At 39.8% G+C, this 15,802-nt stretch overlaps 1 protein-coding gene across 1 annotated transcript; it reads left to right on the top strand.

Annotated features, from left to right (window-relative positions):
- The first annotated feature begins 391 nt into the window (after positions 1 to 391).
- On the top strand, positions 392 to 15,802 carry tmem64 (transmembrane protein 64). The gene is made up of 3 exons (XM_030411870.1): positions 392 to 1,880; positions 10,859 to 11,014; positions 12,622 to 15,802. Exons 1-3 carry the CDS (start codon positions 1,170 to 1,172, stop codon positions 12,811 to 12,813), a joined length of 1,059 nt encoding a protein of 352 aa, XP_030267730.1. The 5' UTR covers positions 392 to 1,169; the 3' UTR covers positions 12,814 to 15,802.

Raw genomic sequence — 15,802 nt, 5'->3', positions numbered from 1 at the left:
GATTTGTCAATAAAAAGTAATTGTATGGTGCACTGACAGTTTTAGACATACGTAAAAGATCTAAATGCTTCCCAATTGATTAACTGCTTCTTCTTCCTGAGCTCTGAGTACCTGGATGTGGTTAGATGTGGAAGCCATATTAATTAAAGTATTTTAATATGAATAACTGCAGTGAAATAACACCACGAGGAAGTGAATTGATTAACACATAGCTGCACATCTGTGCTACTTTATTCTGCTTATGTGGCAGCATATTCGCGGACAACAAATACCATAATTCATCCAAAACAAACAAAATTTGTTGTTGAATCCCGCGGAAATCTCGCGATGACGACAGGACCGCTGTGATTGGATTGGGAGTACTAACTGGCGGTCACGTGTGCAGGGGTTACTTGGCATTCTGGGACACAAACAGTGCTCGGTATGAATAGCTTCAACAGCGACAGCAGCAGCAGCTTGTACTGTGGACTGAGGGCGACGAGAGATACAACAACACCCAGCTAGCACCGAGAGAGCAAACGGGTTTTTCTTGTCAGGCTTCTGTGTCCGGTTTGTCGCTCTGTTTTTCGGGAAGAGCGGACGAGGAGGCCAACTACGGCCGTTCGGTCTCTGAAATGCAACGGCGGACTTTAACAACGCAGAGTTATTTAGCTAACGGCAGGAGTAAGTTAGCCGTGCAGTGATTTATGCTAGTGTGTTATCGTTAGCTGGACGGGCAATGCTGGCGGAGTCGTAAAAGTTGATGTCCTCTACCACTTGGATGCTGGTCACCTCAGTCCAAAGAAGTGTTTTGTCGCTGTCTTCACCTCCTCCATCCATTGACTTTACGCTGTCCTGAGCGCAGGGGTGACGGCTCTGAATATGGCGAGTGTTTCAGACAGAGACTACAAAACTGGCACTTTTAAGTCATTGGACTGGCACGTTGCCCAGCTAGTTTACCCAAGATAAACACTATTACGTTGGACAATTCTTGTAATGGCTAAGGAGAGTGACGGACTTTGTCTAAGTTCATAAATACCTGTCTCTTTTGGAGCTCAGCACATTGCAATTGGTCGACATGGACTTGCGCTGGATGTGAAGACTCACATCTCAAACATCACAGCTCTCTTCAGGTCGGACAGTTCACCTGAACTCTGCTGCTGGTCCCCATAGCTTATTTGAGGGCCAACATGTCAATGTCAGGGTCCACGACCGTGCAGTTCTTCACCAAGCTTCTCAAGCATGCTGTGGGCAAGGCGCAGATTCAGCTAAACCGCTGGCTGCAGAGGACTGCCACAGAGGAGTGTGACAAGATTGACATCCTGATATGCAGCGCCTTTGACGAGTCAGGGGCCGGCATAGGGAAATCAGATGGAGACCCTGAGGTTATCAGTTCCACGGGGGGGACCACCTTCAGCAACAGTGGGGAGTTCAGACACCCCTGCTGTATCACCACCTTCTGCTTCAAGAGCGCCCTGCTGGCATGCATCCTGACCGCTGTGTGTTTCTCCTCGGTTGCCCTCGTTCGCCAATACCTCAAGGACCTCCTGCTCTGGGTGGAGAGCTTGGACAGCCTCGTCGGGGCCCTGCTGTTTATAGTTGGTTTGATTATCGTGTCGTTCCCGTGTGGATGGGGATATATTGTTCTTAATGTGGCAGCTGGCTACCTCTACGGCTTTGTGCTGGGCATGGGACTAGTTATGGTGGGAGTTTTAATAGGGACCTTTGTGGCACACCTGGTGTGCAAACGACTATTGACTGACTGGGTGCTGAACAAGGTGGGGAACAGTGAACAGCTCAGTGCTGTCATAAGAGTGGTGGAGGGAGGAAGTGGACTCAAAGTTGTGGCCTTAGCGAGACTCACCCCCATACCCTTTGGGCTTCAAAATGCAGTTTTCTCGGTGAGTATGGAAACATTTTCACCAGTTTTTTTTTTTTTTTCTTCAGAGGGACCTTATACATGAAGTCAATAGAGATAGACCGATTATTGACCTTGCTGATAATCAGGCCGCTTTTCAGCATTTTTCCAATTATTGGCATTATGGCTTTAAAAAAAAAAATATATATATATATATATATATTTTAAATGCACTACTTTGGCTCTGATACAGCATTCTGCAGTCTGATCCCAGTCAGTGTCCAACCCACAATACTATCAGATTGGTTACAAGTCACAAGCAATAGCCTTTCAGCACTGAATAATCTGATTCTACAAAGTAACTAAGTTATCAAGTAATGTAATGGAGTGAAAGTATGAAATTGCAGGAACTGGCATTACTCAAGTAAAGTACCTCAAAATGGTTTTTAAATACAGTACTTAAATAAATTGAATCTAGTTACATTCCAACACTGGTTCTCTCTTGATATTGAGATTTGTATTATAACTTCAAGTGTATACCACTTCCAGATATCATTTATAAGTCTCCTTGATGACCAATAATCTGTTTTGGTTTTGACCCTAAAAAAAACCAACATATTGGTTTATTCCTATCTAATATGGGTTTTAGCTAGACCTGCAGCAATTATTCGATTAACCGATCAGTCTTTATTCTTTTCAGTTGTTATTCAAGTAACGGTATAAAACATTTGCTCATTTCAGCTTTGTAAATGTGAGGATTTGTTGCTTGTCTTTGACATTTATGATAGTAAATGAAGAGTTTGGGGGTTTTAAACTGTTGGTTGGATGAAAGAATAAATTTCAAAGCGTCACTTTGGGCTCAGTTTTAGACCCAATCATTGAATGTGATAATAATTTGCACATAGGGTTGCAACATTTTTAGATTTCACGGTACAAAAACCACCTCAGAACTATTATTATTATTATTATTATTATTATTATTATTATTATCAGTATTAGTAGTAGTAGTAGTAAGTAGTAGTATCAAGTTCAGTTAACTTTAGAATAGTCAACATTATTAGGCTATTAGTTGTAGCCCAAATTGAAACAAAAAGGTCACAATAATGGCCGAGCAAAGAGCTGAGCTCATTACTTGTACTCATGAGAATCAAACCTTTCTTTATTTTAGAATGAAATGAGTTTCTTATTGCCTGCTCAGCCTTCCACACAGGAGGGATTCATAACTAAGCCATAAACCAGTCTCTTAAGGAACAAACAAGAAGTATTGCATTTAGATATTGATCATTTTAGTTCTGGACTTTGAACATGGTTGTCGGTCTTTTACTTCACTGTTAAAGGCAGACCACAGTCCAATATGAGACATGAAAATATAAGGCCAGTCTCCAGAGAGGAGAAAACTCATTCCTCTTGTAGACAGAGCAAGCGGTCCTCTGAAATGGAAGCTGTGTAGCCTAAGGACATCAATTATTTTATCAATCTGTACTATCAGTATCACATTTTTAGCTCCTGTTTTTTTTCTTAACTCAATAATGGTCATGTGACTTTAAGATAATGTAGACTGAAATGTGGACATTTTTACTCGATAAATCTAAGGACATTGGTTAAGGCAACACACGCCATGTGACCTACATAATAAAGCTAAGCAGCATTAGGATATTGCTTTCAGCTGCACTCCTACACTTAACCTGAGGCCCTTGACCTTCATACATGACATGAATAATTTAGACTCGCTGATTACCCTTCTCAGTCAACTCATTGATACCTCTGAATAGTAAAAGCCTTGAGGGTTGCCTTACTGTATTGTAGAAACCAGATGAGAGGTCACGCAACATGGAAAAAGAGTAATGCCAGTTGTAATTGAATGATTAATGAAGACTACTGACCAGAGGGTGGACTTGATGTTATGTAGCCATACAGGTTTAGACCTCTAGAGTTGTACGAGTCATACTGCTGCAAAAAAGCTTAGACAAAGTATTACACAATATTGCTCACATGGAGCTGGAATTGCTTCACAAGTGCCACATTTTCAGAATGGTTCCCTCTACATAATTGTTTACATTATAGCCTGTCTCCTAAAGAATATTCATAGAGTTTTGAACACTAAATATGGAAAGCACAACTTTTTGGGTTGAGATATGAGGCTGGTTAAATTGACTCTCACTCAATTCATTGCTTTAAAATGACTTGAAAGTAAATTGAAATTTGAAATGTGTCTGAGGATGAAGCGGGCGGAAAGGACAAAGTTTAGTTTAATCTTGTTCAGTTCGAATGTAGCCTACTTAACACACTGTTTGAGAAGCAAACCATGTATTTTAATACTATCAACATGCCAAGAAACAGCTTAATTAGAATGCAGTCAAAGCCATTAAACTTAATATTTCATAGATTTTGTTTCAGTGAATAGTTACATTGGCATTCCCCCTTCACTCAAGCTGTTGCATTTTCTTTATGGAAACATATCTGGTGAGAAGAGAGTCAAACTAGTGTTGAAGGCAGAAACCAACAGTAGCACAAACATCCAGAAGTGGATTGCAAGTGGGGAGCTTGAAAGGCATTCATAGCTTAAAGCATGAAGGAGTTGATGCACAGGCCTGAGGCTGGAAAAGAAAAAAGGAGATGACGTAAGTGAGTTTCACAAGCACAGTAATTGCATGCTGCAAACCAGGAAGTTTTCTGGGGTGACTGATTTGCTTAGACATTTCTCGCCTGTATGGATTTGGCTTTGGTTTTGACAGTTCTACATAAGCACTCACTATGCAAATCAGAGCCACACTGACCCTACACTGGTAAATTTTGAGGCCACAGTTGGAAGAAATTTTACACTTGATTTCAGTCTATTTAGTTATTTCTTAATAATATTTTGGGAGTTTTGATTCCTAATTCTATGTATAGTATGTAAACACATGGGGTTGCCTTTTCCAAAATATCCTTATAATGTTATGGTAAAGAGAAATATATTAAATTATATTATATTGTATTCCATGCAGGTTATTATATATATTTGTCACAGAAAGGCCTTAATATTATTTTAAACAATTTTCAGCGTTTTAGGCAGTATCGGAGGCATTTTTGATACTAGTGCCGGTACCAGAACAGCCCTTGTAAGGTGCAGGGAAAAATCATGGGCGGTTCTTTCATTTTAAAAATACTTTCATTTATTGACTTTTAACAAAACTTTAGGGAAAGGGGAAGGGAAACAAAGGTTTCTTGAGTCCATGGAGCGTGCCTGTCCCTAGCTCAGCTTTAATTGCTGGGGAACAACCCCCACACCGGGAGTTACGTCACGCTCCAGGTGAAGGGGATTCCCTCATCAAGTTGCCAATAGACTCAACAGCCCTGCTTCCCTCAGGTAATTGGTTAAAATGAAATGTCAGAAAATGATAAAAAGTCAATCCTGTTCTGACTTCCACATGTCGATAAATTCAGAGGGCTTATTATCATTATCAACAGTCCAAACCCCAAAGATATTCAGTGGAATATCACGTGACTAATGAAGGCATAAACTCTTCACCTTTGAGCAGTGGGAACCAGCAAATGTTCAGCATTTTGTCATGAAAATGATTCATTTTTTTCTCCAATGTCAGTCAACGATTAGTGGTTTAATCCCAACCCAGTCCGCTGGCAGATTCTTATCTGCAGCAAATTGGACATTATTTATGACTGACATTTTTAGATAAGTGAAAAAGAGTCATTTGGCACCAGTGAGGTGAGATTACCCAGGAATCAGCTGACTGTAGGTACAAGAAGTACTGCAGGCAGTAAACGTTTGTGCTGCACTCCCACATTGACTGATGGCCGATAAGCATCTCAAATTCCAATGATTCGGACTGTGACTTCAGAGATGAACAGTGAGGCAGTGATATTAGTGTGAGCTGACAAAAATGTAGGTGGTTAGAATCGGGAGCTGACCTGCTGAAGTGCTCTTGAAAATCTGAGATAATTTATTTGTGAATTAATTTGAATGTAGGATGGAGAGTATTTCTGCCTTGTTGGCAGTGACGCTGGAATCATCCCTCTGTCTGTGTGTTGATTTGAGGCTTTAAGAACGGGGTTTTATGAGGATGTGATTGTCTTTGGTGTTTATTTAGTGTATTGTTTAGGTTCCAAGCAAATAGTACAACAGTTTGTTATGCTAAAAATGAATGATTCCTTTGTATCAGTGCTACAGGATGGTCAGCAGTTCACCTGTTAAAAGGCCTCTTTCTCAAACAAAGCTAGCAGATGGTATTTCTTTGCCTGACTGACTTAAATGGCTTCTGTTAATCGTTGCTTCCTACTTTCAGTTCCATGGTTGGCACATAGCTCTGTGGTCAAAGGTTGAAATGTCCTACTTATGTCAGGATCGTGGCTCAAGCTTTAACAGTAGTTACAACATTGAACTTACTGTTCCAATGTGCAGAGTTGAAAACGAGGTGTCAAAGTCAAAGGGACAGACTCTTTACTCTCTGCACAGCTGCTGCCACCGTCACTGCTGTTATTGGTGCTCCACAGTTTGCCAGCGTGAAATCAACAGGAAGGCTAATTGACAGCCTTGTAAAATAAGATTTTTGAGCTGGCTCTCGGTCACTATGTACATGCAAACACAGTATATAAAAGGACGTCAGCTTTCATGCAGCTCAGCTACAACTGCAACAAAAGTGGGTCATATTTGTGTCTCTGCCAGTTTGTATTTGTCATATTTCTCTTGCTTACTTCTGACAGCTGTTTGTCTTTGAAAATGCAGCCTTTCTTTGTTCGACTCATTGTCATGATTTATAAGATTGTTCCCTTTGACGTATTTTAAGATTACAGAATCTATGATTCATTTTCCGAATGCAACTGCATTTTGGGCAAAGGTTGATCATCTAATCTGGCTTTGAAATCTCACACATCAGAGCACATTTAGCACGTGGTTTATTAAGACATCTGTCTACCACCTGTAACTCAATTGACGTTAAACTAATTGATGTTAAACTAATAAGTAGTTTTAAAGTGTTTTAAAGTTTAATTGATATTATAATTACAATGCATCAAATGAGAATGTGAAAACAGTGTGACACAGTGAAACTTAGAGAATTATCACCTGGTTCTGCAGCTTCACTCAGCTTTGCATAACTTTACAGCAAGTTTCAGCTCATTGCTTAGTGTTCAGGCCTGCCACTTTACTGTTTTGGTTCACTCATCCCACTCTGGCAGTGTCGTTTTCAGTCGCAGAAGTAGGGCTGCACAATATATAGTTTCAGTATTGGTATGCAATTGGCACATGTGCAATAGTCCAGATGTGCAATGTCAAAAATGGTAAATTAACTCAAGCCATCGTTGCTACAACTATTTTGCTGCTTGATACTGAGGGAAGGCTTGTATAGCACTGATTTCATATTACAATTTTTTTTTACAAAGTGTAAATTGTAATTGTAAAAGCCCTAATATACTCACAACCTGTGTCTGCTGTCCCAAAGTGGCCCAAAAATCAGTTACTGGAGATGTACCAACAAAATTATTATTCAAGATTTGTGGATCCTGAAGAAATCAGGCTGTCGCACAATCACTCTCCAACCTCAGTGAGAACCGCTTTTTTTTTTCTTCCAGCTGGTGAGGTGGAAGTCGGTGTGCAATCTTCACTGGGGAATTTAGCCTGCCCTGCCAGAAGCAGGCTAATAAGCTGAATCCCCAAGTTTGCCAGTTTCCTCTGCTACATTTTCACTTCCTGAAATGTAGCCCAGCAGGTTTTCAAACCCAACTCAGGCTCGCACTGTGCACCTTGTAATCAATCTAACCTGGAGGCTCATTATTAAGCCAGGCTGATATTGTATCTTTATGATCTTATTCTTAACAATAAAAGGTGAAACTAGCAATGGGTAGGCACTTCTATGCCAATACCGGCTCATGGTGAAATATGTATGTGATGTCTGCTCTGCCCTTGGTGTAAGCACTTTCTGTGGACGAGGCTACATTTCACCGTGCCCCCTGCTTCTTTCTGCTGAAGTGGATGGTGCTACATTATAGGGGTAACCTAAAACGACACACAGACTGCAGGAGTTAGCAAAACAATGGGACAGCTCAGGAAAAATGTTGGTGAACCCTTCTCGGGCGAAGTGGACATATTCAGGTCTCCATGTGTATTTTATTACAGCGGTATAACCTTTAAAACTGCTCAGTGGCTGTGCTCATCCCTCTGCTGCCATAATGAGCTGATGAAGCAACTGGGGAATTCATTGTGTGATTTATAGGACTTTATCTGCAAGCAAGCATGTTTGTGCGGTGTGCAGATAGGATAATTATGCCCTGTGCTTCACCCTTTGTTACAAAGGGTTAACAGTTCACACGTATAGCACCACAGAGGCAAACCTCAATTTTACTACGCAGTCAAGATACTCCACTTCCTGTTTTGTTTAAGAGCACAAACTCAGACCTGCATTGCTGCTGCTCAGAATAAATGGGGTCAAGCTGAGCATGGGGTGTGTTTTCACTTGAATTTGCAGATTATCTTGATACACAGGCTTGCAGAAGCGAGTAGGAGGTTCAGTGGGAATTCTCTGTGCGGTTATAAAAATACCAACGACTAGCCCTTCCCCAGTCGTAAGACAGCTGCATTTGCAGGGTGAGAAGAGACTTCAGAGGACATGCGCTCCACAACTCGGGGATGATGGCTGGCAGGAAGAGAGTGCATTCCTTTTCTTGTTTCGCAGCTCTCACAGGCTCACATGTCCTGTCTCAGAGATCAGCTGAAGGCGTTTGGACTGTGTTGACACATAGTGTGGACACATCGGTGCCAGTCTCTTAAGGAGAAAGGCCTGTTACATGATTGATTGTTTTGAGAGGAAATTCCCTGATAAACTGACTTAGGAAAAGCTGATTGATTGATTGATTGATTGATTAATTGATAACGTCGCTGTCCTATGACGTGTAATTATGCTCTTTTTATGTGTGTATTGTGATAACAGGATGAGGTTTACGATCTCTTATTGCAAAGAGACACTTGGGCTGGATCTTGCTAAAATGTTTTCCAGCCCTGATGACATTCTGGCTCAGGAGGTGTCTTGCAGCAACAAATCCATGGCCCCAGACACACCGCTATCAGCCACTGTGCTGTCACAGTGCACACAGTGCACACAGTGCCAAGGTCACATCTTCATACACAGACACATTGGCTTATGTCATCACTTAATCAAGGGATCAAGGGTGACAGCGTTGCAGACACTTGTTTATATTTAGGTTGTTGTAATTGGATATGAAATGAGACATTGGGCTGGACGCTTGATAGCATGTCATAGCTCAGGGTGATTACACAAGATGATATTTAGATTACCATTTACCATTTCAGCCAGGATCTTGCAGATTTTGAAATTAATGACATTACAGCAGCTTTTATCAACAATTAGATTGCAGCTTGAGACCTTTTTGTGTATTTTTTTTATTAAAAATGATAATTTCAGTGAAAAACAAAACAAAAAAAACAGCAAAACTGTGGAGGAAATGTTGCAAATAATCCTTGGTTGAGACAAGACAGTCATTTGGCTATTGAACATACTTTATGGGGCTGCAGCTAACAATTACTGTCAGAAATGGTTACTCTGCCGATTATTTTCTTAATTCATTGTTTGGTCTATAAAATGAGCTTCAAGTGATTTCTTTGAATTGTTTCATTAGCCCACCCAACAGTCCCAAAGCAAAAGAGTCTTTATTTTCCATCATGAATAACAAAAGAAAACAGCAAATCCTCTCATTTAAGAAGCTAGAGCAAATGTTTGTCATTTTTGCTTGAAAAATAATAAAATGGATTAAATGATTATACATTTCGTTGGCGATTGATTTTTCTTTCGATTGATTAAGCGATGCATCTCATGTATTTTAGAGGTGAATTATTTTGTCAAGATATGAATTTATTTGACCCGCACTCAGTGGTGGAAGTACTGAGATTCTTTGTTTAAGTAATAAAAACCTGTTGCAAGTTAAAGTCCTGCAAAAATGCTCCTTCGATAAGAGTGCATAAGTATAATTGTAGCAAAAAGCACATAAATTATCAGAAGTAAAAGTACTCCTTCTAAAGTTAAAGTGCCCTTGAATGGCCAATTATTGTACCGTATAAAATGTGATAGATTGTTAATAATGATGCAGATAGGTATCACAAGATAAATCAGGAGATTACGTTGTACAAGGTCATGGGATGGTAAAGTGAAGTTAAAAGAAAGAAAAACAAGCTCTTATACAGCAATCGGTATTTGATCGTTTGACCGCTTTGGGCCGTTCTTTAAATGAAACCATGTGACAAGTTTGGAGCAGACATGTCTCTTGAATGAAGCTGCTCACAACAAAACTGCACACTGTTCTTATGTAAGGTTTCTTAACTTTGGGAAACACTGGTTTAATCTTTAATGATGTGTTGTTTTTTATCAACTTATCATTTATGTTTATGTAAAATATTAATCTGAAACCTTACTAGCAACTAAAGCTGTCAGATAATTGAAGTGTAGAAAATACAGTATTTCTCTCTGGAATGTAGTAGCTCTTGATTGGATAGTTCTATACAGGAAAATGCAGCTGTTTATTAGTTTTACAAACACATTTCTTTATGTAGTTGATGAATAGTTTTTAACTTCGAAAAATGGAGCTCAAGTTCAGATAATGGATCTTTTGATCTGATTCCAGTTTTTGTTGAACTTCAAATCTCTTGACTGTTGTTGAAATTTGTATTTTCTTTTTTCTGTTCAAAACAGTAAGGTCATCATGAAGCTTCAGTCTGACCTTTTTGAATATTTGATTCTTAAATATTTATAGTGTGTGTTACTTCACATTGTTAAAAGATAAACCTTAATGAGAACCAAAAGGGGATTTGCGAAGAATAGGATTCCACAAAGAAATGTATGTATTAACCCCCAAAAATCCCAAAACACATCACTGTTACCTCCTGGGCTCCGTAGAGATTGGTTTGTTGAATAGATATATTTTTAACACTTCAATGTGGGACTATATAGTCTTGTTTTCAAGTGTGCTTACAAGCTTTAATTCTTTCCAAGTTTTAAGATGTCTCTCCTTTTTAAGATCACAGACGTGTCCTTGCCAAACTACCTGGTGGCCTCCTCTGTGGGTCTGTTGCCCACTCAGCTTCTAAACTCCTACCTGGGCACCACGCTTCGCACCATGGAGGACGTCATCGCTGAGCAGAGTGTCAGCGGCTACTTTGTGTTCAGCCTGCAGGTGAGCAGATGGCAACTAAGTGTGAAGATAATCTTACATTTCCTGTAATAACCCTGGATTTGACATCTTCCTGATTTTTTAATCTTAATCAACAGATCTTACTTTTCCTAAATTTAACATCAGAGATATTTTTCATACCATATTTGTATTTTATGTTTAAACTTTACATGTTATGTGCATGTCTGGGTTTGCGTGTTATTTGTTATCCCTTCACATGTGCTGTATGAACTATACAGCTCTTTGGGAACACTGATTGGTGAGGTAGATCGTTAAGTACAACAGGCTTTGAGATGGCAACAGGAAAAACTTGCTTTTTCTCTTGCTATATATATCACACTAATGAGTGATGCTGCAATGCTTGTTGATGAAAGAAAAAGGGACATAGCATTCTCATAGCACACTCGAGTGTGCGTCAGTGTTTTTTTTTTCTCCTCTACAATCAAAGCATGTCTTGTCTACAAATCCTGTCAAACCTGATCCTTGTGCTAAAGCACATATATCTGCCACCCCTTAAGGCTGTAGTTACATAAACCTCTGGAGTGGGAATGCTAAGTCTTTGTAGATATGTAAAATATTCCCACAGTTGTGTTCAGCTCACCCCGAGCTCATGAAGCTGCCAGCACATCTCCAACACCTGTTCAGCTTCATGTTATCCTCACAGGATCTCAGGGACTGGGGGTTGTTTCTCAGTGCAACATTTGACAGGTTCACAGGGGTCAGAGGCTAAGGATCAGTGTAAGATTAAGTGGGTATCCCTGTTTCATCCAGAAATGAAAGCTTCAAATTAAAAACTGGCCTTTAACATATTGAAGCTTTTTTTAACCCCAGCCGTGGGAAGCTCCATCTGGAACTGCTGATTAAGCCCAGTTATCTTTTACTCTTGTGTACCAACCAGTATACACATCACACGAACAGTTGAATAATCTTGAAAAATAAAAATTCTTGTTTTATTTTTCTTTGTCTGCCATAACCTTCTCCTTCAAACATGGATGGACCTTCCACACAAAGACTTTTCTCTCTCAACGTCATGAAATATAGTGATTCCACTTTCAGTTACATTCATTAGCTTGTGTCAGGCCTCTGACTCAGTTTTTAGTGGCCTTTTGTTGTCTTTAAGAAACAGTTTGATATTTTGGGAAGCCGTAACTTCCTCGAGTCTTGACTGGTTGCCTTGCAACTACTCAGCCAAGAAGTAAATGGTACATGGTAAATGGAATGTATTAATAGCACTCCTCTAGTCTTAGTGACCACTCAAAGTGCTTTGCCACACAAGTAAGCATTCATCCATTCACACACACACATTCATACACTGGTGGCAGAGGCTACCATGCAAGGTCCCACCTCCTCATCAGGAGCGGTAACTATTCATGCACACTCTCACACAGATGGAAAAGAGACAAGGAGCAATTTGGGGTTCTGACATTTAGACAGTTTGGGAATAACAAAAAGTCAGACGGGTGCATTCCTACCAACCAGCATCTGACCCGGATGGCTAGTTATTACTATTACTAAATTAAAACTTTAAAACTGGCTACAAAAGTAAACAAACTTAAATCGACTGCTGTGTGTGAACAGAACATCATGACTTCCTCCTCTGTCGCCCACAGATCGTCATCAGCATCGGCCTGATGTTCTACGTCGTGCACCGGGCTCAGGTTGAGCTAAACGCAGCCATCGCAGCTTGCCAGATGGAGCTGAAGTCATCACACATGAATGGAAACTCAACAAATCACAGTGGCTTCACCTACTGCAGCAAGAGAGCGACAGCTGGCAGCGGAAATTGCGTCAACGTGGTGTGACAAGGCAGCAAGCTCGTAGGGGTCGGTCCCCAAATTGTGAGACTGCAAAGCCCGAGGGAACTAACTGAGTTTAGACGGCTTCTGAAAAATATGTTGGTGGGTTTATAATTTTCGACATCATACTCTGACCGCCCTGAAGTCTTTAGTCGGTACAGTAGTTCAGATGTGTACGACCACGCACCTTTGGGTGGAAAAAGGTGCTGATGGGAATGATTTTGCAGTACAACTTGGTGGGAGATTTTGTTTAGTCTTTTTAATTATACTCATTAAGATACTTCTTAACACTTACTCTGTTACAGGAGATGTCAATGAAATAATGATGTTTAGATATATCAGAGGTGGCTGAGGGAGTCTTTAATAAACAACAGCGAGGCATTAACTGCCTGCAAACACTATGAATGTGCAATCTGGAGCTTTCTAGAGAACCAAGGAATTGTTTTTCCATTTCAGTGTCAAAAGAATGCCAACCTATGCACCTTTCTTTCATACTACATCCGTTTTCTTTTTCTTGTTTTGGAGGGAGAGATTTTATGATTTGTCGACATCCACTGCTAATTCACAGTACAAATAATAAGGGCATTAATGTTTTTTGAAAAGATTTGGCTGTGTGGTACGGTTCATTGTGTTCAAGTGTCTTATTTTTGGACTGTGGAGAGAGGAGCATGAGCGGCCTCTTTGGCTGTGTGATTTCTGCTGGCTTACGACCACATCAGCTGAATCGGCCTCGCCTGCCCGGAGAGCGTTTTAATGCTTCTGCAGTTTTGATAAGAGCAGCTGGAGAGGAGAGCAGATTTCACAGCAGGAGACTCAGGAATGTTCTCTGCCAGGAAAGTTGAAGTGCAGCGTGATCAGCAGCCACATGCTCCGCTACAGAAATATTCCCACACCCAACTGCAACTGAGATGTCAAGCTTTCCTGTAAATGTTTATAATTCACTTGGATTTTACATGTTTTATTTGGCTGTGAGATTATCCATTACGATTATTACTTAGTTTTTGCTTCAGATCGTAGTTTGGACAATTCTGTGCAATATGAGGAATGGTGACAAAATGGCATGAATGTCATATTTCAGTGCTGAAACCAAACTAATCACAACTGCTCTCACGCAAAACAAAATAACACAAACCTAAGTCTGTGTTTATTTTACATTAGGGACGAGTAAGCTTGATGAGATGGATAAGCTGTTATATTTTATGTGCCATAATTTGACTAAGCTTACCCGACGCCATGACACTGGCCCCGCCTGAGCCGAGGCCACATGTGACTTATGACTTACTTTATTACTTAACGTTGCGGGTAATTATAGAAATTATCTGTGAAGGATTTTTTTGTTTTTTTATGTTTTAGTTCTTTATGGTACAAAAAACAAAGCGCTCATGCTGTAGGTTCTTTTGCACAGTCCACTACGACAGATAAGCATTATTTTCACAAGCGAGGAAGGGGTTTGGTGGGTCAATAGTGGAAACTGATGTGTCTCAGAAGCCGACAATCAAACACAACATAGACACTAAGTGATGAATGTCATAATACGTTTTATTTTTACATGAATTATTGTGATGCTGCTCCTCAGACAAAGTCTGATTGAGGAATAATAAGGGCTCCTATATGAAATATCCATCTTTATGTCCCTGTATTTGTTCACTAAAGCCTTTTTTGTAATGCTGGCAAAACTTCTTGTTTTTTCGTTTTAATTGTGTACTCTTTTTTTTTGTTTTTGTTTGTTTGTTTCTGTTTTTAAGCCAGTAATGTAATGTTCTCCCAAACACATTCCATGCTGTCTGGAGTTATTTTCATGATAAACGTTGGTTGAAAGGGCCCCTTCCTGTCTCAATTTAGCAATAATGTTTGAAAGCAAAAAAAAAAAATAATAATAAAAAAATTTAAAAAAGAAGATATATAGATAATCCCAACAATAAGATCTTTAGCCAAGTGTTGGGGATAGCTGTTTACTACCATTGTTAAAGGTTTTTTTTCTCTCTAAAGTGAACAAAAACTGCATTTGAGTCGTCTGTTGATTGATGTTCCACTGTAAGATTGAGTGTCAATATTCCCAGATTTGTTTTACAGTCTTTAACCTGCCTGTTACCTCCCGCTGCCTCTGACAGACATTTCTGCGCTGCCAACAAACATCTGTGATCAGAACAGCTTGAAGCACCTTATTTGGAGAGTCCCTAAACCTTCTGATCGCTTATTGATCTTTAGCAATCAGCCTCTCACTTCTGTCACAAAAATCTTTTAAATCCAGCCCAAACATTTAAATTATTATTATTATTATTTTTTTAACTTGAATTGAAAGTTTACTTAAAGAGAGCTGAGTACATTTTATGCATGCAAGATTTATAAAATCTGCTCACTACTCTAACTTTCTGAAGGCCGGACATAATTCATGCTCAGTTCCTGGTGAAAAAATCTTGTAAATACACCTCTGTGTTCACCTGACAGTGCTCCAGACAAAGTGTGATTCGATGAAGCTGTTCTGCTCAGACGTAGACAAAGAAGCCGGACCATGTTTAATGCAAAAATCCAATACATGAAACTTGATTGGACACACACACACAAAGTATTTTAGTCTCAACTGGGATTTTGAAAACGTGAGATTGTGGAAAGATGAGCAATTTTACAGTAAAGGCTTTGGTTCTTCCTAGGTGGGCTCTACTTAACTTAGATATAGTTATGCAACAACTGATTCCTAAGGGAAGTATATTTCATAGACACCCACACAAGACCTGAATCTGGGATGTAACTGCACACCTGAGCTGTTCCAGAGGAGGACAGTGCGATATCAGTGACTTCAAGGGTCAAGTTAATGGTCTCGTTTGGTGCTATGAAATGCAATACTTCCCATCTGTATCAAGTGCATTACACATATGCTGTATTTTGTAATACAGAGAATTTTACAGTGTATAAATATTGATATTTATCGCTGTACGATGCTTGTTCAGTGTTATTTATGAGAGAGAGAATAAAACCTGTCTGACTTTGTTACACA

Source organism: Sparus aurata, chromosome 3, assembly GCF_900880675.1.
Source record: "Sparus aurata chromosome 3, fSpaAur1.1, whole genome shotgun sequence".
Classification (NCBI taxonomy): Eukaryota; Metazoa; Chordata; class Actinopteri; order Spariformes; family Sparidae; genus Sparus; species Sparus aurata.
This window is presented reverse-complemented; position numbering and strand designations above follow the sequence as displayed.